General features: G+C 44.1%; 1 protein-coding gene across 1 annotated transcript; it reads right to left on the bottom strand.

Moving 5' to 3' along the window:
- Nucleotides 1–390: 390 nt before the first annotated feature.
- On the bottom strand, nucleotides 391–17,472 carry LOC100916114 (zinc finger protein 420-like). Its single transcript, XM_023501038.2, has 5 exons — nucleotides 17,401–17,472; nucleotides 10,433–10,666; nucleotides 9,773–10,001; nucleotides 9,066–9,192; nucleotides 391–2,278 (listed from the first exon to the last, which is right to left on the bottom strand). The coding sequence occupies exons 3-5, from the start codon at nucleotides 9,803–9,805 to the stop codon at nucleotides 705–707; spliced, it is 1,734 nt and encodes a 577-aa protein (XP_023356806.1). The 5' UTR covers nucleotides 9,806–10,001; nucleotides 10,433–10,666; nucleotides 17,401–17,472; the 3' UTR covers nucleotides 391–704.
- Between the last annotated feature and the right edge of the window lie 7,723 nt (nucleotides 17,473–25,195).

Genomic DNA, 25,195 nt, shown 5'->3' on the forward strand with positions numbered 1-25,195 from the left:
ATGTGGATTCTCTGATGTGCAGCCAGATGGGAGTTCTGTGTGAAGGTCTTTCCACCATGATTACATTCGGAAAGTTTTTCTACAATGTGGATTTTTTTGATGTCTAGCAAAAATGGAGCTCTTTGTTAAACTCTTCCTACATTAATAAAATTTTTTCCAAATGTGAATTCTCTGATGTTTAGCAAGACTGGATCTGATTCTGAAAGCCTTTCCACATTGATTACATTCAAAATGCATGTGGATTCTTTGATGTGCAACAAGATTGTCCATGTGACAACCTTTTCATACCGATTACATTCATAGGATTTCTCTTCAGTGTGGAGATTCTCGGTACCAAGCCCAGAGCTCTTTGTGAAAGCCTTGCCACGTTGATTACATTCTTAAGTTTTCTCCTCAATGTGAATACTCTCATGTACAGCAAGAATGCAGATGATTCTAAAAGTCATTCCCACTGATTGCATCCATGAGCTTTTCCTCCAGGGTGGATTCTCTGACGGGAACCAACATGCGAAATCCTTGTGAATATCTTTCCACCTTGATTACACTCACAAGGTTTCTTGCCATTGTATATACCCTTCATTTAGAAAAAGCTAAGAATGGTAACTAAAAGCTCTGCCACTTTCATGACACTCATGAAGTTTCTCTCCAGTGTGGAATCTCTGATATGCAGCAAGTTTGAAGCTCTTTATGAAAGTCTTTCCACATTAATTACGTTGATGAGATTTTTCTCCGGTGTGGATCTTCTGATGTTTAGCAAGACTAGATCGGATTCTGAAAGTCTTTCCACATTGTATACATTCAAATGGTTTCTCTCCAGTGTGAATTTTCTGATGTGCAGCAAGATTGCCCCGTCGTGTAAAAGCTTTCCCACACTGGTTACATTGATGAGGCTTTTCTCCAGTGTGGATTGTCTGATGTACTGCAAGACTCGAGCTCTGTGTAAAAGTCTTTCCACATTGATTACATTCAAAAAGTTTCTCCTCACTGTGGAGTCTCTGATGTGCAGCAAGACGGGATTTTCGTGTGAAAGCCTTTCCACACTGATTACATTCAAAAGGTTTCTTTCCAGTATGCATTCTCTGATGTACAGTAAGACTAGAGCTCTTTGTGAAAGCCTTTCCACACTGATTACATTCATAAGGTTTTGCTCCAGTGTGGATTCTCTGATGGGCACTAAGATGGGAGCTCTCCGTGAAAGCCTTTCCACATTGATTACATTCATAAGGTTTCTCTCCAGTATGGATTCTTTGATGGGCACCGAGATGGGAGCTCTCTCTGAAAGCCTTTCCACACTGACTACATTCAAAAGGTTTCTCTCCAGTGTGGATTCTCCGATGTACTGTGAGACTGGAGCTCTGTGTAAAAGCCTTCCCACACTGATTACATTCAAAAAGTTTCTCTCCAGTGTGGATTCTCTGATGTAAAACAAGACGGGAGTTCCGTGTGAAAGCCTTTCCACATTGGTTACATTCATAAGGTTTCTCTCCAGTGTGAATTTTCTCATGCTCAGTAAGACTGGAGCTGTATCTAAAAGCTTTTCCACATTGATTGCATTCATAAGGTTTCTCTCCAGTGTGCATTCTCTGATGTACACCAAGATTTGAGCTCTTGGTGAAAGCCTTTCCACACTGATTACATTCGTAAGGTTTCTCTCCAGTGTGAATTCTCTGGTGTAAAGCAAGATTGGCTCTCTGCGTGAAAGTCTTTCCACACTGATTACATTCATAGGCTTTCTCTCTAATGTGGATTCTTGGATGTAAAGCTTTATCTGAAGATTTATCTGAAGTCTTTTCCCATCGATTACATTCAAAAGATTTCTTTCCAGTGTGGATTCTCTGATGGGCAGCAAGATGGGAGTTCTTTCGGAAAGCCTTTCCACAATGGTCACATTCATAAGGTTTCTCTGCGTTATGGAGTCTCTGGTGTTTAGTAAAACTGGAGTTGTATCTGAAAACTTTTCCACATTGATTACATTTGTAGATTTTCTGCCTACTGTGAATTCTCTCATGTAAAGCCATATCTGAAGCTTTATCTGAAGTCTTTCCACACAGTTTACATTCATAAGGTTTCTTGCCAGTATGGATACTCTGATGGCAAATAAGGAGTGATCTGTAGCAGAAAGTCTTCCCACATTCATTACATTTATAAAACTTCTCTTTAATTTCTCTCCAATTGAAGTCAGAGGGATCATCAATCATGAATCTTTGCAGACCACATTCTTCCACCAAAATGCTCAGCTTTGTAGTCATCTTGTTCACTTCAAGCCCAGTCTCTGTACCTGAAGAAAATAATCATATATATATATATATAAAAACACATACACACAAAATTTCCTCAGTCAAAAAAAAAAAAGCTTTCAAACAAACAGGTAGAATCAATCTTTGGGAACACCATTTGGTCACATCTATCAGATGGTTTGTTTTAGAAAGAGCTTTACCAAAACAATGGATCATCACAACAAATCTGTGACACAGCCATACCCAGAATTCTCATTATCCTTCACAGCTCAGGACATAAGCTCATAACAGCTGAGTGACCTAGTAACTAAGCACGTTCTGTCCACAGTGCTACATGGCTTTTCTCTACTGCCATCTGTACCCTCTTATTTTTTTCTTCAAATGCCTATTTTAAACTATATTTATAATTTTGTCAGTCTTCCGGCTATTCCATATCGATCAGTTTGAATGCACTATCACAAGGCCACTCTTGGTAAATTTAATATACTAAAGTGAGAAGGCTCACTCTTCTTCTTTTATTATAGCTTTTTATTTACAAGATATATGCATAGGTAATTTTTCAGCATTGACAGTTGCAAATCTTTTTGTTCCAACTTTTTCCCTCCTTCCCCCTACTACTTCCCCCAGATGGCAGACGGATCAATACATGTTAAATATGTTAAAAGTATAAGTTAAATACAATATATGTATACATGTCCAAACAGTTATTTTGCTATATAAAAAGAGTCAGACTTTGAAATAGTGTACAATTAAGAGCTTACTCTTCTTGACTGTCACATATTAATTTTCAGTGTTATGCCCGACTTTCCTTCTTTTCTAATCAGATCCAAAGACATTATGTTATTTGCTACACATATATTATATATTTATATTATTTCATTATCTAGCATATCTATCATATCATATCCATTTATGATTGCCAACCCTGATTTCTTTATTCCTTTGAAGCATAATGGATTTTTTTCTGGCTCATCACTTTTTTGGGATAGCCACCATCCATTATTTATTTTTAAAAAATTCTTTCATACTGTATCTTGAGTCCATCATCCTGTCAGGAAATAAACAACAAGATTCACTATTGGTCTTTTAGTACCGTGTCACATTCAGTGGTTCATGAAACCTTTTAGAGGCACTTTATTCAGTAAGTTTTGTGATCAACATATTTCCCCAAGAACAAGTATGTGCATGTTTGAAGTATAATAAGTGTCTTTGTGCAGGGACGCCAAGTCATTATGATTAGGCTTATGCCAATAATGATTTTGGTTTTCCCGAAGTGAGTAATCATCAAACTGACCACTTCTAAGTATAACATATTGTTTTGGTTTCTCAATCTGTCCTCAAATTGTTTCCATGTTACCAGAAAAGGCTTATATACAAGAACAAATCTATGGCACCATTACACATATACCTCATTTGATTTCTGTACACTACACCAGCTGCCTTAATCCACAATTACAATCATCTTGTAACCTCATCACATCAGTGTTATAATGACCACATCAAGAAAATTATATATCTTCGCATTCTTCCAGAGAAGAATATGGACTTTTGGAAAAACACAATCAGTAGACACAGCTATTACAAGCCATCTTAAACCCTCATAGAGTATCACACACATTCTATAGAAACAGCCCTTACATTGCCTCTCATCACAGTGTTAAGGCTACTTTCTGATTTGAACTTATCTTCTGCTTATGTTGCTATTCTTCTACATAGCAAATATTCAAAGGAACTGGTTGGCAACCCAGGTCAGCCATTCCACAGAGTTTCTGTGAGTGTAGCCACTGTGCCAATGGTAAAAAGAAGAAAGTTAGGTTTGAAGAATCCTTTCTTTACAGAGGTTATTTTATATATAAAAATGGTTTAAGATAAAAAGTCCAAAGAAGCATATGCAATTCAACATTAACATGTATCATTTAATATGTTACTCATCATTAGCCAAGAGAAAAATAAATTTTTCATATAATAACTAGTCATTTATTTTGTTGACTTGTTTGGGAAGTTAAAAAACAAATTTCTATCTCTCAGCATGAGAGCTTATAAAATTCTTCAGTCATTTCCATTTCATCAATGTGTGTGGGAAAATTTTTATTATATTTTTTATCTATGAATAAAATTCTGCCAGTTCTTGCATAATGTAAGTGGATCGTTCCACAGACTTTTCCCTTATCATTAGCTACTTCTATGGTTCTGTGGTTCTTGCAAATGAAGTGACTTTAGTATCTGGGACTCAACAGACAGAACAGCAACAACCAGGACCACAGGAGTCCTGGTGTTCCTCCAGGAAGTCAAATTTGCATAATATGAGTTTATAAAAGGAAAGACTTTCTGCAGTCAGTACAGAGATGGGCCTAGCAAGTTGGGTTCAAATCCTTTGTCAGATAATACTATCAAAGTGACCCCCTACAAGTCTGACTCCCTCTGGTTTCTCAATTGTAAAATAGAGATTACAATAAATGGTTACCTTTATTCCAGAATTGTATCAAAAGAGGTAATCTCTTTTAAGCATCTAACAAAGTAACTGGCACACAGCAAGTAATATAAAAATGCTAATTATAATTGTCTTTTTAGTTATTGTTATTATTACTATCATTAAATCAACTCACTGAAGAAACACATTTAAGATTGGGTTGGTCAGATGTGGAACCAAATACTGCAAACACAGAGAAAAAAATCCAACTATATTTAGAATTCATTTAATATAACATATTATGTTCAACATTTTCCAAGTTTTAAGTTATTTAACTAAAAAGACCATTTCTATTAAAACAAAATCTAAAATAAATTGAAATTGAAATCTTGCGGGTAACAATAAACATGAGATCTTATGAAATTTTAAAATAATCCTTACAGAAAGCCCCCCGGTAAATTTCCATAATTTAAAGTAAAATAAAATTTATATTTTATAATTACAGAGGGCACTAAAAGCATTAGCTTGGATCTTTGTGGGGTAAAATTCGTCTAAGTCCTCATACTAAGCACCTGATGTATAAATTTAAAATACTGAGTAGACTAAATGACTGCAGTGGTCGGGGGAGCTTCACAACACACTTTATTTGTGTTTATGAAACACGTTCTAAGACTAAAAGATTTGGGGAAGTAGTGCTCTGAAGTCAGAACTGTTCACTGCACTAATCAGAACCCTTCTGGTTCTGCTCACTTCTCCCTACATCAGTCCAGACTTCTCTTTCCAGCCTTTTCTGACATTTTCGATATTTTTCACGGCACCAAATCTTCTATTATATTTTGAAATCATGATTTAATCAGTCATTTCCCCATATAAGGGCATCATCTTTGTTTCCAGATGTTTGTAACAATCAAAAGCAGCACGTATTACTTGTGTTGTGTAAAGAGATCTTCTCCCTCTTTCTGTGATGTCTTTAGTTTATAGATCTAGGGTTATCATGGCATCAAAGGGCACACAGGGGAGCGAGTGTAAGGCACAGATCCAAAATATATTAGAGAATTCCAGTCTTTCATTGTGGGGCTAGGAGATAAGAATCCATTTCAGGTGTTGATACCCACAGTAACCTGGCTCACCAATTTCCCTTTTCTATATCCAATAGCGGAGACATATTGTTAATATATTGATAAGAAGCCTGGCGACTGAAGCAAATGCAAACTCAGCTTTATGATGGATCACAGTCATATCTTTGAACTTAGGACAGAAAAAGAAGCCCACAAGGAGACTAAAGGCATTTGGGAGAAAGGGACTTGAGGACATTGGGATAACACGTTTACTTTGATGTGGATCACAACTATTCACATCTCTGTTGCAGCAGCCAAAATCCGGGCTTAATCACTTGCATCTGAGTAGACTGAGCTTGTTAGAAAGTTTACGGGAATAGCAAAGAGTGTATTTTTTATTGGCTCTATGAGCACTGAAGGCACATATATTTGTCCCTCTAATCGATAAATTCGAAGATGTCATAAGGAATTCTCTCCGCCTGGCCCCTGACTCCCACCCTTATTTCACTACTGGAGCTGGACTTCAACCTTTCATCAGAATGCTTTGTGAATCCTTGTGTCAAGGCTGTTTCTTAGACCCAAATGCTGTCTGGTTCTACTTCCTAATGCATTTTGCTACCGCCTGTTTTTATGGGTGGATTCATGCCATGCACATTTTGTTATGACAATAACAATGATATGATGTCGATACTGTGACAATTATGTCACTTCTTATGACAATGACAATGTTATGATAATCATAATGAACTATGTTTTCTCCCTGATGTCTTCTAGATATTTTTCTTCTTTACTTCTACCTCAATTCTTAAAAAAAAAAAAAAAAAGTAGGTAGCTAAGTAGTACAGTGGCTAGAGCACCAGCCCTGAAGTCAGGAGGGCCTGAGTTCAAATGTAGTCTCAGACACTTAATACATCCCAGATGTGTGACCCTGGGCAAGTCACTTAACCCCAATTGCCTCGGGGTAAAAAAAAAAAAAGAAAAAAGAAAGATAGTAAGAGTGGAACTCTCTATAATATATTGTAACAAGGTTCTAGTGACCTTTGTCAAAACCATAACTTTCTTGGACCCTAGGGTACTGCTGGTCAAACACTGGGGTCTTAGTGGAAGGCCCTGAGAAGCTGCTGAAAGGTTCTCATGACCTCTGGAAAGCCGAAGCTGAGATGACCTGGATGGAGCTGATTAGTGGAGGTCTCCTGGCCTATGAAATCCTGTTGACAAAATGGTGCTCTCGATTTGTATAAAATACTGGTCACTCTCAAGCAAAAGGACACCTTGATTATGAGGAAGATTTTGGATTCAATTAATTAGGGCCTCCAGGACTTCCTAATAAATTCATTAATCATGCTTAGACTTCTAAGGGACTTCTGTTACACGTGGAATTTTTTGGCCCACATTTTGTAGGCCCTATATATATGGTAGTTCTTCTTATTGTGATTATTATGATTTTGACTATTTCCTCACCAACTTTACTCTTCCCCCTAAACAGCTCTTCTTCTCCCTCCTATCCACTAATTTCCCTCTTGAACTCGATTCCTTTCCATACAAAAATGCTCTCCTTTGCAGGCTCAGCCCTGAGGCTTCTTCTCACACCCTCTCCAGTTCTAGATACCAGACATGAGTTCAGGACAGCAGGGTTTCACTTTGGCCTTCCTTTCTGCACCAAGGCTTAGTGACCACTGAACCATTTCCATTGTCTGCCTGGGGCCTGGGCATGGACCAGGGCACAGCCACCAGCCCATTGCCTGGATGCCAGTCTCTCATCTCCAGCCTGTTGCCTGGATGCCGGTCTCTTACCCAGTTTGCAAAAGCAGATTTGGGTCTCAGGCCTCAGTCCCTCCCTGGTTTCTGCTCATCTCCCAGTACTCCCTCTGTCTGGTTCCGAAGCTGACGGGATCTGACTGGACCCAATACCAGAGACCCCAAAGGCTTCTGCTTCCCTGGGATCCTGGGAGTCTTGACTTATCACACAGCTCGCTATTTATTTTCTGAGAACGGAGACCAAGACTGGGCCACAGAGACGAGGAGGAGGACTAGGGGTGGAAGACTCCCACAAGCCTCGGCCTTTTCTGGCCGCTCTCAGGAGGCAGCGGCCTCTGTTCCCAAGGCCTGCAAGGACACAGAGCCCAGGCTGTTTGAACAGGTTCAGTGATCTCAGCTGGGCCCACCTGCATCCAGGCTTCCCCCCGAACCACTCCCTGCCTGCCTCCCTCTCCCACTCCCCACAGCAGCTTTTCCAAACCTCTCCATTGCTTCCCAATTCTCCCTTTGCTCCTCTGAGCAGCATTAGGAACCCTGAGCTCCAGCTTGCTGTCTGTGACCCAGAAGAACTCTCTGAACACCAGAAGGAGGAAGTAGCCACCTTGAGGTGTTCCTGCCCGTATTCAAGGAAAAGCTGCATGAGCACTTTTCAGAGATTTTAACAGAGTATAAACTGAATCAAAAGTTCTTAAACTGTGGGCTGCAATTCCATATGAGATCCCATAATTGAATCTGAGGTTGTAAAATTATGATATATTGTGAGTAAACATTTGATTTATATACTTACAGGCCCAGGGTCGCATAAAAATTTCTTGGGCAAAAACAAAAAAGTGGAAAAAATATTTCAAGTCCTGCTCTACATAATCCCCAAGATTCTGTAAGGCTGGTTTGAGTTTTGACCTGAAACTAGCTACAATAGGAAAAAGGCAATTTCAGGAGGACCAATGTCCCAGCTTCCTATCATGTACCCTAAAGATGTCAAGTTCCTCCTATTAGGAGACAACCAGTTTTCCAGAGTTAACGTTCAGCAAGCCAGCTGTGGCGAAACAACAATCCCTTCTGCTCACCCTCTGTGGGAACTCTGTGACAACTAAAACACAGAACGGTGGTCCCTGAGCTTGTCCTTTGTGGAAATTTGTGAAAATTAAAACAAAGAATGGTGTTCCCTTCCGCTCACCCTTTGTGGGAACTCTGTGACAACTAAAACACAGAACGGTGGTCCCTGAGCTCGGGCCAACGCAGCCGGCCCACACAGGAAGCCCTGCTGTGAATGGACCCTTTATCACCAGAGAGCCCCTCTCACAGCTGCCTTTGTCTCCCGACGGCTGTCACATCACACTGATTCTTTTTCCAGGTTCTCCTCCTGGAGGTGACCCCGGCACACATCTCCTTCTCCCAGGGGAATAAAGGAGCCTTTGTATCTACACCCTCTCTGGTCTAGCTATTCACTTTCAAAGACCTCTCACAGGAAAGCCAGGAAGCTGGAAGACCTTGTGGAGAGACAAACGCTTTTGCTTTGAATAATTAATAAATACCCAATTGGAGGGGGAGGGAAGACATTGCTTTGCTGGCAGATTTAATTACCAGGGGAATGGTCCTTACCCAGGCAGAGCAGGTTCTGGACATTCTCCAGCGTGACCTCCTTGTACAGTTCCTTCTGAGAAAGGTCTAGGAGCCCCCACTCCTCCTCAGTGAAGTCCACCACAATATCCTTGAACGTCACCAACACCTAAACAGTCAAAGTCATTTGATTTAGAGCTGAGACTCCAGGATTCATCTGGTCCAACTCTCATCAACTAAGAGGAGGAGACTGAACCAGAGTTGGGATCTGCCCCAAACTCCTATTACCTTTCAGACTACCAGAGCCAAGACTTGAAACTAGTCATTTCAAGGCCAAAAACATGTTGAAAAAAGCACTGTATGTTTGAAGTTTGTATTGTGTGGGAATAATAAAAGTGGAGAAATGTTTTAATATGAAATGCTCATCCCTATGGAGTCAGGGAGAAGGTCTGTGCTCTACCTGTATGAGAGCATGGAGGGGAGAAAAGATCACCCAAAGGATCTTAAGTGAAATGTTAAAAAAGAGTTTGTGAGAAGCTGGCAAGTACTGTGTATTCTGAGAGGATTGCCAGTGATCACTGAGGAAAGAACAGCAAAAGGAATTACCTCGCTGATTTCCTAAAAGGCTGAAATTGTCTTATCTAGAGAATTATGGAGAGGATCCTTAAAAAATAATAATCACAATCTGGGCCAAACTGAGTAGCCAAGTTGACTGATACTAGTCAGGTCTGTGGCTGGTCTACACTTACCTGGGGTGGGGGTCTCTGGGTCCCAGGAGCCATTCCTTCTGATTCCAGGCCTTGAAGGTTGAGTTGGGAAAGAAGAAGCTGGGGTAGAAGTTTTCCCCTTCTCCTCCTAGGCAGAAATTGGGCCACAGGGATTTATAGAAGGTGAGGTCCAAAAGAGTTGTCAAGCTTCTGGACTTGTCCTCAGGGAACAGACGCCAACAAAAAGAGGAGGCCAGCAGGTATCGTCAGGCTAGGAAAAGAAGGTTTGAAAATGAAGACTATTTTTCAACCTCACTTATTCCCTTCCCCGTTCTTACAGAGAGACCCAAAGGGCAGGAAAGGCTTAGGATCCCAGATGGGCTGAAAACCAGTCAAAGCCTCAATGACCCCAGACCCAGAATTCTCCCTACATCTGATGCTCTGGATGAGCATCTGACAAGACAGCTGGACAACTGCGACCCAATGGTATAGTTGAGAACGGCACCAGGATTTGGGGATGTCATGGAGAGCCTTAAAAAATAGCCTGGGAGAAAGTCGTCCCAGGAACCAAGTCTGATCGGGAGGCCTGCTCCTGGCAAAACTGAAAAACGCTCACCGAGAGGTCAAATGGGAAAGTTGAGGCCCAATGGAAAAGGCAGCCAGCAGGAGCTGGGGGCAGGGCAAGTTCTTGCTCAGACCTACCTGGGACTTGCACCTTCAGAGCTGGTTTCCAAAAGGCTGAGAGATCTTGGCTCTGAGAGAAAGCAAAAAGACGTCTGCTCCAAAGGGAGAAAGCAGATCTTAGTTCCCAAAGAAGAAGGCAGAGAGATCTCAGTCCCAAGGCTTCCTGTATTGAGTCCTTCAAGTATTGACTAAAATTCCATCTACAAGAAGTCTTTCTTGGTCCAGCTTTTCGGTTTGATTTCCTGCAATTTACTGTACATACATACGCATGTATGTATGTATATATACACATACACATATATTACATGTAAGAGAAAACAAGTATTTATTGTCTACACTATGCCAGGATAACAAGTTCTTCACAAATATTATCTCATCTGATCCTAAGATATTATCTCATCTGATCCAACTCCATCACATAAGTCCTACTACCTTCATTTTACAGTAGAGCAAAAGGAGCCCAACACAGCAGGAAGGGCCTGAGGCCATATTTGGCCTCCAGGCCTAGAACTCTAACCACTGTGCCTCCTATCTTATAATGATGGAAATAGGCATGTATGTGTGTATATGTGTGTGTATGCATATTTGTAGTTATTTATAAATTGTCTCCTGTTTTCCGTTTCCATTCCTGGAATCTTAAGAGCCTCTGAGTTGCCTGGTCCATAGCAAATGCTTAATAAAGGCTTGCCCACTTCTTGACTTGACTAAACCCTTTGGAAAGCGAGCTTTGTCGGGGCAAGAGTTGTTTCACCTCACTTAGGATCGCCAGCATTTAGCACATAATCAGTGCTTTAAAAATGCTTGTTAAGTGCCATGAGTGAGTGCCCAAATTGGAACCAATTTCTTATTTTTTGCACTCTAAAATCTGACAGATTAACTATTTAAGAAATGAATCTCAAAGCAAGATTAGGGTCTGTTGAGATGTATAAATAAATACAATGTGTGATATTCTAGGTAAACTTTTATAATTTTCATAAATAATTTCATTACTTTTTTTCAACAACTTTTCCCCAGGCAGACAAGATTTTGTTCAAAGAGAAGGTTTCTGGGAACCTGGAAGTCTCCAAAGAACTTCCTACATAAGTAGAATTTACAAGGTCTTTTGTACTTTTTTCACACAAAAAATTAATTCTTATTCTTTTTACATCAAAATATACCTAATTAATTGCACATATACATTTTTTAAACATTGTTACCACATTCTCTAGTAGCCTACTTCATCATTTTGAAACATTTAGGTCAAAAAAAAAAGAGTTAATTCCTTGATGATATAATTGGCTCAACTTTTAAGAATTATTTTTCATATTAACAGCATTTTTTATACAATGGTTTCCCCAAATTACAATAAAAGAATAATCAAAGGCATAATAATAATATGTTACAGATTTAAAATAAATCTTAATGGTTTGACAAAAGAGTTGAAACAAAACTTTTTTCAAATAACTATTTCAGTTGAATGAATTTCTTACACAGAAAATCACTTTATCCATTTATTAATTTGACACTCTAGACTGTTCGTCTATCAGTATAGATATCAGTATAGATATCAGTATAGACTCATTTTGATCCAATGATGCTTTTAACTCTTATCTTTATAATTTCTAAACATATTGCCTTCATGTCAAGTTTAAGTGTATTTTACATGAAAGTATGAGCCATCTATAGAGGGTCAAACATCACAATTATCCTGAAATGAGAATACTTGTGGTTTTAAATGAGCCCACATTATAATTTATTTAGGACAAACACAGTCCTATCAGAAATGGCTTTATAATTACAAAGACTCATTTGCTGCCAAGACTCAAAATGTAAAGGCCACTCCTTTGGGTTAGTCTCCTGCCAAAGTTTTATTGTGGACGTTTTCCTATTTAGATGGAAGAATGTTTGAGTCCCAGAGCAGGACGGAGAGTAGGAGGTGATGGACAGGTGAGGGAGAAGCTCCAAGGAATCGCTGGCCCCATGGGGGATGACAGTGTGGAATTCTAGCCTTGTGGAAGAAATCAATCGACTAGGAGCCCACCAAGGCATTCCCATACCATGGCATTGTGACTGATAGGGACCAGGAATAGGGGCAGAGAAAGGCAGGAGCCTGAGTGTCAGTAGGGCAAAAGAATGATCCTGAGGCTTTAAGCCACAGGCAGACAGGGTCTCTTAGCCCCTCCCAGAAAGGGCTTGGCCCACTGAGGCTCCCAGAGCCTCTTCTACTTCCCAGGGGGCCCCAACTTCCTAGGTAAGCTCCGCTTTGGACTCCTCCTCCTGGTGGACTCCTGGCTGGAAGTAGCAGGAGGTCTTCTAGTTGGGATAACTGCCTCCTAGAAATCCTGTGCTCGCAGGTCTCGGGTAGGCCTGGGCCAGGCAACAAGAAGTTCGATGGCTTCCCTGTAGTCTCAGTGACTAGCCATGGCCCTTGATGCCCTCTTCATGCCCTGTTTCCCCCTTTCTCAGACCTTCATGCTTCCTCCCTTCTTCCACCTTCATGCCCTGCTCCTTCCTTCCACCTTCATGCCCTGCTTCCTCCTTTCTTCCACCTTCCTGCTCTGCTTCCCCCTTTATTTAGCTCTCTAGCTCCCACCCAGAAGCCCTGCTCTCCCGAGTGGGGAGAATTCCCCTCAACCAGCCCACCCCTTATTCCCCAAGGCTGCTCTCTAGTTATCTTCATGCCATCATCTCCCATCCTTTTTCCTCTTTTAATTCTGGGAAACATAATCCCATCTGTTACACTCATATTCCCCCACATTGAGGCTTTCACAAAGGAAGGGGGTAACGGCTGTGAAAAGTGGGTTTTTGAGGGAACACAGCCAACTCCATTTGATGACATACTGACTGTTCTATCAATGTACAGAATGATCCCTTCGGAGCTCCCTGCCCCCAATCACTTTTAGAAAACTCAGGAGTCACTTACTGTCCTGTTATTCAGTCCAAGGCAGGAAGGGATTAGCAAGTGTCATTCATCAAGCAGATGGTGTCCTTTGGACTGGTGTAAGCAGCCATGCTAAAGACTTGCAACAGACCTTTCCAACTCAGCCTAAATTTACATCCTTTTTCCTTTGCTTTCTCTGTGCCCTAACCCATCTTCCCCTTTGCAGCTGCCTTTTAAGTGTCTGCACCCCTCTTTAGAAGGGAGATCCCTGGAGGACCGAGGGAGCAGCTGGGTGACTGCAGAGAGAGCCAGGCCTGGAGTCAAATAGATTTATCTTTCTGAGTTCAAGTGTGACTTCAGACCCTTCCCAATTGAGTGATTTTGCATAAGTCACTTCACCCTATTTGCCTCAGTTTACTCATCTGTAAAATGAGCTGGAAGGAAATGGTCAACTACTCCAAGATCTTTGCCAAGAAAATGACAAAAGAAAAAAAAAGTGAGTAGAGACTATTCCTTTTTTGCTGGCATACTTAGTGCAGTGATTGGCACACAGCAAGCACTTAATAAATGCTCCCTGACTGACTGAGGTCCAAGTCATTCCCTTTTGCTCTCCCTTTTTGTACAAAGTTCCTGCATTTTTCTGCAGATACAAAAGCCTTTGGGCTGGGGTCCCTAAGAGGAGTCCTGATGATGTCCTGCTGAAGCCCCCTTCCTGCTCCCACACTGCACTGGGGGCCTCTAGGCCCTCCTCCTCCACTGGCCTTTTACCTGACCAGCCCAAAATCTCCCCCAGCTGCCAAGGGCCCTGGGAGGGGGGAAAGTTTCTCCAAGAGTGTCCCCAGACAAAAAGAGCCTAAGAATGTTCTGTGGGAAATTGGGTCTAAACTGTCCTGTCTTTCTCAAGGTGTGCACACACATGCCTGCGCATGTGTTACATGTTTGGAGCCCGTATCCTGAGAGTGCACGTGTATGTCTGCTGGCGTAAGTGTGACATCCTCGGAGCTGGAATCCTGACTGTGCACACACATCTGCTGGCACACGTGTGTTACAGGTTTGGAGCCTGTATTCTGAGAGCGTACATACGTGTCTGTTGGCACATGTCACATGTTTGGAGCCTTCTCCTGACAGTGCAATAAGTCTGCTGCTATATGTTACATGCTTACTTCCTGCCTTGCAATGCGTGTCTGCTGACATGCTACATGTTTGAAGCCTGAACATGTGTGCCTGCTGCCAGTGTTGCCTGTTTGGAGCCAGCATCCTGACCGTGCACACATATGTCTGTTGGTGCACACATTACGTTTACCTCCTGCCTTGCAATGTGTCTGCCGACATGCTACATGTTTGAGCCTGCACATACATGTCTGCTGGCACATGCGTGTTATATTTGGGGTCTGGCCATCTGACAGCGCCCACACGTTCAGAGCCCGCAATCTGCCAGTGCGCGGCATCTGCTGATGTACTTGTCCTTCTGAATTCTTCCTTCAGAGATCCAGGCGAAGGCCCTGGGATCTTGAACCCCATCTGGCTCGTACCCCCGGGGCCAGCCCACAGCAAGGCCCGGGAGGAGACCAAGCAAACAGGGCCAAAGGGACTTGTGCGGGGCAGCCCAGAGAGCCGGGTCTGACTCTGGGGGACTTCTGCGGCCCCGTGACATCCGGGAACTACGCCAGACGGGGCTGGGGCGGAGGGGTGGGGAGGGGCTCCCCAAGGAGAGGGATCGCCCCTCCCTCCGTCCCCAGCTGCTCCAATGAAGGGCCCCCGGAATCCCCCAAGCACCCACAGACCCACGGGGACCAAGGGAGAAGCTGAGGCAAAAGTGGGGGCTCTACTCCCTGAGACACTCAAGAGCCAGAAGTCCTGTGTGTGCAACACGTACACAAGCTGCCGTCCTGTCCCCCAGGGAGGCTCAGGCACCCACTCGTGAGCAATCACAGTTACACAGATGGACGCCTCCCCCGCCCAGGCTCAGGCACCCACGCAGGTGCAGTCACACGGTTACACAGATGCACACACTGGTCCCTCCCCACTGAGGCTCAGGCACCCCCCCCACGGGCAATCACACACGGTTACACACATGCACACGCCGGCCCCGCCCAGGCTCAGGCACCCACGCAGGTGCAGTCACACAGTTACACAGATGCACAGGCCGGCCCCCACCCCACCCAGGCTCGGGCATCCCCAGTTACACGGATGCACACACGAGCTTCTCCTCCACTGAAGCTCAGACCCCCCCCACCCCCACGAGCAGTCACACAGTTACACGGATGCACACGCCGGCCCCTCCCCCACCCAGGCTCAGGCACCCACCCAGAAGCAATCACACACAGTTACACACATGCACACGCCGGCCCCTCCCCCGTTGATGCTCAGGCACCCCACAGGAGCAGTCACACACGGTTACACACATGCACACGCCGGCCCCGCCCCTACTGATGCTCAGGCACCCCACAGGAACAGTCACACACGGTTACACACATGCACACACCAGCCCCTCCCCCGCTGATGCTCAGGCACTCAGTCACACACCTGCACATGCCGGCCCCGCCCAGGCTCAGGCACCCACCCAGGAGCAATCACACAGTTACACACATGCACACACCAGCCCCTCCCCCGCTGATGCTCAGGCACCCACGCAGGTGCAGTCACACGGTTACACGGATGCACACGCCGGCCCCCACCCCACTGATGCTCAGGCACCCACCCAGAGACAATCACACGTTACACCTGCACGCCCGGCCCCTCCCGCTGGAGGCTCAGGTACCCGCAGGTGCAGTCACACGGTTACACGGATGCACACGCCGGCCCCCACCCACTGATGCTCAGGCACTCAGTTGCAGCTGCCGCTGGCCCTCCCACACTGATGCTCAGGCACCCCCCACGAGCAGTTACACACCTGCACACGCCGGCCCCGCCCCCACTGATGCTCAGGCACCCCCCACGAGCAGTCACACACAGTTACACACATGCACACGCCGGCCCCGCCCCCACTGATGCTCAGGCACCCACCCAGGAGCAATCACACAGTTACACACCTGCACACGCCGGCCCCGCCCCCACTGATGCTCAGGCACCCACCCAGGAGCAATCACACAGTTACACACCTGCACACGCCGGCCCCGCCCCACTGATGCTCAGGCACCCACCCAGGAGCAATCACACAGTTACACACCTGCACACGCCGGCCCCTCCCCCGCTGAGGCTCAGGTACCCACGCAGGTGCAGTCACATGGTTACACGGATGTACACCAGGCCCCCCCCCACTGATGCTCAGGCACTCAGTTACACGGCTGCACACGCCGGCCCCTCCCACACTGATGCTCAGGCACCCCCCACGAGCAGTTACACACCTGCACACGCCGGCCCCTCCCCCACCAGGCTCAGGCACCCACCCAGGAGCAATCACACAGTTACACACATGCACACACCAGCCCCTCCCCCGCTGATGCTCAGGCAGCCACCCAGGAGCAATCACACAGTTACACACCTGCACACGCCGGCCCCGCCCCCACTGATGCTCAGGCCCCACACTGCAATCTCCCAGTTCCGTGGGCGTGCTCACCAGCCTCTCCCCTCTGTCACACACCCTCCGGGCCGGATACAAACACACCCCTCCTCCCGCACACCTACCGGCAAACGCTGCTGGGCACACCCGGACACTCCGCGGCCCCTCCCCGCCTCCCACTTGCACGCACAACACACCAGACCCCACCCCGCCCCCTCAGCAAACACGAGCACACACGGCCCCCGCCCCCCCCGCCCCCCACGGCCGCATCCTTCTGCGCCCGCGCACACACGCAGTCCCCACACTGAGCACGCTGCCGGACAACCACGCGCACCCCCGCTCGGACCCGCGCCGGCCCCTCCCCCGTCACACACATCCGCGCCGTGCACGCGCGCCGCGGCCCCACCCCCTTCCTCCCGCAGACTGGTCCCCACGGGGGGGGGACGTGACGCACACGGGAAAGGCGGCACGGACACTCCCGCGCTCACTAACCCCAGCAGGGTCCGGGTGTCTTCCGGGGCCCGCGGGGGGTAAGGCGGAGGAGGGGCTCCCCCGCCCTCGGGGAGCCCGGGGCGCGCCTGCGCACTGACTCCCGCCGCACTCAGCCGCCCCGCCCGCACTCACCCAGGGGGGCCCAAGAACAAAGGGCCGAACAAACAGTCCGGTCCCGAGCGAACCTGCGCCTGCGTAGTACAGACTCCCGGCATGCCCTGGGGCTCTGCAGCGGCCCCTGAAAAAGCACGAGGGCGGGAATGACGTCACAGCGCAGGCGTTCTGGGAAATGGAGTCCGCACGTGGGTCGCATCCTCCTGAACCTGGCGACCACGTGCTGAGCCGCGACGTCCGGGCGGGGTCCGTTCCTTCAGCTCGGTCCTTCATGAAAGCGATAAGAATTGCATTGGGCTCCTGGAGGACACCGCCCCCCTCTGCCAGTCATGCCAGCTGTCCCTGTCACTGCTCTCATGGCCACTGTACACTTCGGAGTGACCCGGGTCTTTAAGTTGGAAGGATTCGACGGCCTTCTCGTCCCACCCGTGGCTTTCCCACCTCTTCTGTCCCCACAACGTGCTGGTGGCCCCTGGACGGGCTCTCCCCAGCACTCACTCACTGGCACATGGCACAGCCTCCTCCGGGGTCTCCCTGCCTCCTCCCAAACTCCATCCAGTCCCTGCCTGCAAGGAGCTCTTCACAAAGCCTCCTCCTCCTAGGATGCTAGAGTCCTCCCCTCTCCACCGCGTGGCTCCCAAGGGCTGGGGCTCTTTTTTCTGAGCCCGTAGTGGGTTCCCTTCCCTGCTGCCAGAAGTGCTCTCTGAAGCTTGAATCCTTTCCTTTTCTGGCTCTGGATGGAGTATGTAAATGTACTCCTCCCCAGCTGTGGTGTTTCCTGCTGTGCTTCAAATCCCTGAATTTATTTAGGATGAGAGAGGATGGAGAGTTCCATCTTCCCTGGGCAGAACTGCCAGTTTTCAGGGATCTACATCTTTCTGCATTTCTGGTACCAGCCGCCTAATTGCTGCGCATCCTCTCCCGTTATCTACAACTCTGACCACTTTAAAGCCTCCAGGGGATATGTCCAATTCTTAGTCCAGTCAATAGCCAGCTTCATTTTCATTCCAGTGCCATGTTCCTACTGTGTAACAGGCTCATCACCTGGTATTAGGCACATGTTAACACCTTGTCATACCCACTTATATCCCATGACTACATCGACCTAACAGGGAGGGAAGGGGGAGTTCCATTACTTAACCCTTACACAAGTAAATATAAAATGTGGTCAAGAGCAGTAATTACACTCCTGGCGGTAACACTAAGAATTGGGAAACTGGGGAAATGACTGTTGGACTTAGGTTTGATGGGACTTTGGGGTCATAAGTAGGGAAATCAGGAAAGGAGGCATTTTGGTCAGGATTGCCAGCTCCCGCAAAGGCAGGGCACCCAGGGGTCCAGTGTGCCTTGTATAGGGGAGAATTGCCCAGTTTGGTTAGAAGGCAGAGTTCTGGAAGGGACACAAAAGTATTGTATGTGCAAAACAGAGAGAAGAGCTTGGATTTTAGGTGACCGGTAGGCTGGAGGGGAGAAAAAATATCCACGCTGGAGCATGGTAGGGAAAGCAGCCCACAGATTGAGGAGGGGAGTGAACACAGCTGGCCTGAGCCTTTCCTTAAAATGGAAGCTCTGGGAGAAATGACCAAGCTGAGTACTGCCACAGAGGGAGAGTATTTTCCGGGGTGAGAAGACTGGTGGGGGCAATGGAGCAAGAAGGCTGGCTGTGATGGAGAGAGAAGTCCATGGAGTTAGGAGAGTCTGGAGAGAGGTAAAGGAGAGAGGAGGGCTGAGGATGACACCTTCTGGCTTGGGAAACCGCGTGACCGGGAGGATGAAATTCAGCAAGAAAGCCTGCCAAAGCCTGATGCCACCACTTTTCTCAGACTTCCTTTCTGTCAGACTACGCTCAACTTCTGATTGCTGAAGAGACTTCAAGGAGAAACAGTCTCAGAGAGGGTGGAATATTCCAAGTGAGGATCAAGACCACATCAGGTTGTATTTGCTCTTTCCAAGCTGAAGCAGCCGGAAGGAAAGGATGCTTCCAGAGTCTGTGCCTTTGTTACTGGTGGCGCTCGGCCAGACTCCCAGCTCCCTTTGCTCCTGCCTCTTAGAGGCAGAGTTTAGTGAACAGCCTGGTTGATGGTATTTGGTGCTGTCCAGCCTTCTAGTGATGAACCTCTCTCAGCCCAGCTCAGGAGGTCCTTAGGACACGAGCATCGGAATCATGTTATGATTGGAGAGGGGGCATCTAGCACAATGAATTCCACCTACTTTATTCATTCAGCATGCTCCAGAATGCCAGGAACTATGCTAGGTATTAGGAAGAGGGAGACAAAACCCACAAAGTTCATGTTGTGATATTGTTTTGGATTTTAGCTTTAATGGTCCAGTCTCAGGAAGTTCGGTGAAAATGAGATTCTTGAAATCATATTATTCAGAATCACGTTAAACTGACATGTCAACCTCTCCACTATGACTACACTGTGGAGCTAACCTATCGGTCTCTATTTCATGGAGCCATGGAATTAGGATCAGGACTTTAATCTGGGAAAATCTCTTCATCTCCCCTGATGTCAGGGGTGGGGACAGCAAAAGACAAGCACAAGAGCAATGGACAGATGACCCACCCTTTTTGTATCAGTGAAACTAGATGGTTGTTCACATCTTTTCTAATTCTCTCAAATTCTGGGATTCAGTGAAGGTGTCTCTCATTTGTGGATCAAAATTATTTAAAGGTCCTTGAAATATATAACATATATCAGCCTGTTCAATACCCACTGATCATGAATATCAAGCAAAACATGAATAAGGGGGTGGGTGGGGATAAGAAATAATGAATAGTAGAGGATGATTTCTAGGTTGGGAGTCTGAGGGATTAGGATGATGATGTTGCCTAATAATATTACTATTAGTAATAATAATGGAAAGAGTGGGAAAGATTTAGGCAGAAAGATAGAGTTCTGTTTTCCACGTGCGAAGTTATGATATTGGATATCTAGTTTGAGATGTTTAAAAGTCAGTTGGACATGTGAGATTGGAACAACAGAGAGATTCAGATAATATAAATAGAATTGAGAATCATCATGTTATATCCATGGGAGTTGATGAGATCACCAAGTGAAATAGAGGGGAAAAAAGGAAAAACCTGGACTGAAACCTGAAGAACACGCATGGCTAGAAGATCCAGTAAAGGAGACAAGAGAATGAGCATTCAGAAGAACAGGATTACTACTCAAGATTAGTCTGAACATGGATTTTTTTTCTTTTTTTGAATGGAAATCAGTTATGAAGAACATCTTTGTTACCAGTTAACCAAGGGAGATGATCTCTGTATTCTTGGAGTTTACTAGACAGATTCAAAAGGGAGAGTCAGTGTTTGATGAGACAGAAAACTAGTTTTCTAGGGAATAATTGTTGATTTCATAAAAATCACTGGGAAGTTTGGGAAGCAAGTTGCTCGAAATAAAGCTTAGATTATTATCATTCAGCAAATTACACAGTACGTTCAAAACGGATATACAACCTTATTTTTAAAGATCATATCATAAAATAGAAAAGAAACAGATCCTAAACCTTTCCTACCTATGGTAAGATGAGATTTTTACCAAACAAAAGATAGTCAATTACAAAAGAGAAAAGGGATAATTTTTATTACTTGAAACTGAAAAACTTCCAACCAGACAACATTAAGGGATCTAAGAGGAAAAGGAAATAGTCAAACGGGAAAAAATCCTAGCATCAAATTTTTCTGAAAAGGTTATTGTGGTTGTTGTTTGTCTTGTGTTCTTGAAAAGGACCGTGATGTCAGGGAAAGGATTCCATGAAGTGCAAGTGAATTGGATTTAAGTGAGGGAGGGGCTGTGCAAGGTGACCTGCCTCATTTTCCCCTCCAGAGCCACCTGGGTCCAATGGCCAGATTAGTGATTAGGATGACTGGAGATGGCTCTAGATGCAGTGGGACACCTTGGCTTTTTGAAGCTAAAGGCTTCAACAAGTCTCAGTGTGACTGAGGCCACACTCACTTAGTGATTAAGGCTGTTGTAGCCCCTACTCCTTGAAGTTCAACAACTGATCTCCTAAGAAGTCAATTTAGTCACTTGACTAAGTGACCTACTTGACTAAGTCCATTAGTGGATTATTCATTGCCTTGCCCTATGAGGAGTCCAAAGCTGGTATTGTATAAACATATCTAAAGTGAAGAATGATATAGATTGACTTTATGGGAAAGAAGAAATCTGGGGCCAGTTATGAAGGTAACTGTCCACTTATAGAAAACAAAAATATTAACACCTCCAAAGGTTTATTTATTTTGTTTTATACCCACAAATGAATAATATTTATTTTGTTTAAGGAAAATCAGCTCAAGAGCTTCTTTATATGGGGATGGGGACTGATACTATCAAAGTAACATAGGGAAAAGGAAGAAGGAAATTCTTTCTTCTTCTTCTTTCTTCTTCTTCTTCTGCTTCTTTTTCTTTTTCTTCTTCTTTTTCTTCTTCTTCTTCTTCTTCTTCTTCTTCTTCTTCTTCTTCTTCTTCTTCTTCTTCTTCTTCTTCTTCTTCTTTTGTTTCTTCTTCTTCTGCCTCTGCCTCTTTTTCTTTTGTTCCATCTCCTTCTCCTTCACTTCTTCCTCCTCCTTTTCCTCCTTCTCCCTTTCTTTGTCTTTTTAAAAATAACTTTTTTCTTTTTTTACATTTATCATTTCAAACTTCATTTTTTAAATACAAATTGCTTTATTTTCAAATTATATGCATAGATAGTTTCCAACTTCACCCTTGCAAAACCTTGTGTTGCAATTTTTTCTCTCTCCCTTCCTCCTGCCCCATCCTCTAGATGGCCACGTGTATCATGCTGCATGAGAAAAATCAGATCAAAAAGAAAAAAAAATTGAGAAAGAAAAAATGCAAACAAACAACAACCAAAAAAGTGAAAATACTAAGTTGTGATCCACACTCAGTCCCCATCCTCTCTCTGGGTGCAAATGGCTCTCTCCATCACAAGACCATTGGAACTGGCCTGAATCACCTCATTGTTGAAAAGAGCCACGTCCATCAGAACTGATCATCGTGTAATCTTGTAGCTGAGTACTATGTTCCCTTGGTTCTGCTCACTTCCCTCAGCATCAGTTCATATAAGTCTCTCCAGGCCTCTAAAATCATCCTGCTGATCATTTCTTATAGAACAATGATATTCTGTAACATTCATATACCATAACTTGTTCAGCCAATTCCCTACTGATGGATGGGCAGCCACTCAGTTTCCAGTTTATGGCCACTATAAAAAGGGCTGCTACAAACATTGTTGCACATGTGGGTCCCTTTCCCTCCTTTAAGATATCTTTGGAATACACACTCAGTAGAGACACTGTTGGAAGAAAGGATATGCACAATTTGATAGCCCTTTGGGCATAATTCCATATTGCTCAAAATTGGAAATTTCTAATATGGAATATGCAAATTTCCAGGAAAGGGGCAGGGCCAAGAAGGGTCAATAGACAGCAGGGGGTCATGAAGTGAGAAAATAGATTGGTCAAAAAAAAAAAAAAAGATCACCTCCTCCCCCCCAAAAAATCAGAGATTTCCCCCCAGAATACAATGGTAGGCGAATAAGGTAACCATCCCTTAGGCTAAATGTCTCTCCAAAATACCAATTTCTGTGTAATACAAGGGAGCAAAGTAATCTAAAAGTGAATCCCTCGTTCACTGAGCTATGATACAGCACTTGGAAAGAGCCATTGAAATCCTAGAAAGTATCCCATAATTTCCAGTTTGCCAATCTTATAGTGGTGTAGTTATACTCAGTCATTTGAAGAGTGCAAGAAATTCCCATTCAGATAGATCTTGAAAAGATAGGATTTTTCATAGTGTCATTTGAAAGAGAAGGGAGAATATTTTGTGCAGAGAGAATGTTCTTGCCATCGCATTGAAGCGAAAGAAACCAGTTTATATTCAAAGGAACAGCAAATGGTTTAGATTGACTAAAGCATCAGGCTTCTGTTCATTTAGCCAATCAACAATCATTTGTAAGCACCTACTATATATAAAGCATTGTAATAGACTTGGGAACAAAGCAAAGATAATTAAAATGATTCTTGTCTTCCTGGAATAACAGTATCATCTATATCTACATCTATATATTTTAAGAGTATGTATGAAATGCCATGTGAAACACAAGAAGGCTCAGTTCTACTTGGACGATGGGAATAAATCTCATGGACGAGTTGTCATTTGAGATAAACTTTAAAGATAAATACAATTTTAAGAGGAAGAAGGTAGGTATTATTATACCTATTTTATCGTTGAGAAAACTAAGGCAAACAAGTAAATGATTTGCCTAGAGTCACATAGCTGTTAAGAATCTTATGTTAGGGTAATGTGGATAGGGCAGCTGGATGGCTCAGTGAATAGAGAACCAGACCTGGAGTCAGGAAGACATTTCTGAAAAGGGTTGGGTGGTCAAATACTTATGTGAATGTATGTGTATATAAATATGTATATTTATGCTCATATACATACAAAAATTTATATGTGCATGTATGTATATGTGGGTATATACCTATACATCTATCTATATAATGTAATGTTTACTCATTATTTTGGCTTCATTTTTCATCCCCAAACTTTCCTTTTTCTCTCCAATTCAACTAATAAGAACCAAGATGAAATCCTGCTCTGCCTCATACTAGGCTAGTGTGTACCAATCTATACCCTAAGAGTCCTCCTCCCCAGACAAAGTGCACCCCCTGTCCGGGAGGATGGGGAACAAGATATTCTCTATTGGTGTCCAGAAAAATCTTCAAACACATTGGGTAAAGCTATATGGGCTGCAAAAGCATGCTTTAGGTGCTATATGTACCAATGAAACGACATCAAAGACTAAGTGGCCCAGGAATATTTGTAACAAGGAGTCAGAGTTAATCAAACAATGGCTTTCATCTGCCAGATCTGATAAAATATGGCACCTGGACCCCCCTCCTTTAGTGGCTGGTAAGAGCGAGCTCTTTCTGACCTAAAATGAGTATCTTCTAAATAATTTGAATGCGTGATCTTGACTCAAGGAGTTCCCTCACGGTGCAAACAAAATGTCTCGGTGCTGATAATATGCTTTTTAGAAGGTAATGATCAGAATCAAAGATACAGTTGTTAACTATCCATTCGTTTATGTAGTAGACAAAAAAAAAAAAAAAAAAAAAAAAAAAGGATTTAAAGAGTTAGATGCTAAGTGAAATGAACAGAACCAGGAGATCATGGTATGTGACAACAGCAAGATTATATGATGATCAAGTCCGATGGGCGTGGCTCTTTCCAACAATGAGAGCATGGAGGCCAGTTCCAATGATCTTGTGATGAAGAGAGCTATGTTCACTCAGGGAGAGGATTGTGGAAACTGAACATGGACCACAACATAACATTCTCACTCTTTTTGTTGTTCAGTTGCATTTTGTTTTCTTACTTATTTTCTTTCTTTTTTGATCTGATTTTTCTTGGGCAGCCAGAGAACTGTATAAATATGTTTACACACATTGGTTTTCATATATATTTAACATATATTGGATTGCTTGCCATTTTGGGGGGGATGGGAGGAAGGAGGGAAAAATTGGGAATGCAAGGTTTTGCAAGGGTTAATGTTGAAAAATTATTGGGGTGGGGCAGCTAGGAAGGCCTGGGTTCAAATTTGACCTCAGACACTTAACATTTCCTAGCTATGTGACCCTGGGCAAATCACTTAACCCTCAGCCAAAAAAAAAAAAAAAAAATGAAGAAAAATTGTTGGTGCATATATTTTGAAAATAAAAAACGCTTTAATAATAAAAATAAAAATAAGTTAGAATTTGAGAAAAACTGTTAAGGAAACCAACTACTGATCAGTGATT

The sequence above is a fragment of the Sarcophilus harrisii genome, chromosome 3, assembly GCF_902635505.1.
Source record: "Sarcophilus harrisii chromosome 3, mSarHar1.11, whole genome shotgun sequence".
Lineage (NCBI taxonomy): Eukaryota > Metazoa > Chordata > Mammalia > Dasyuromorphia > Dasyuridae > Sarcophilus > Sarcophilus harrisii.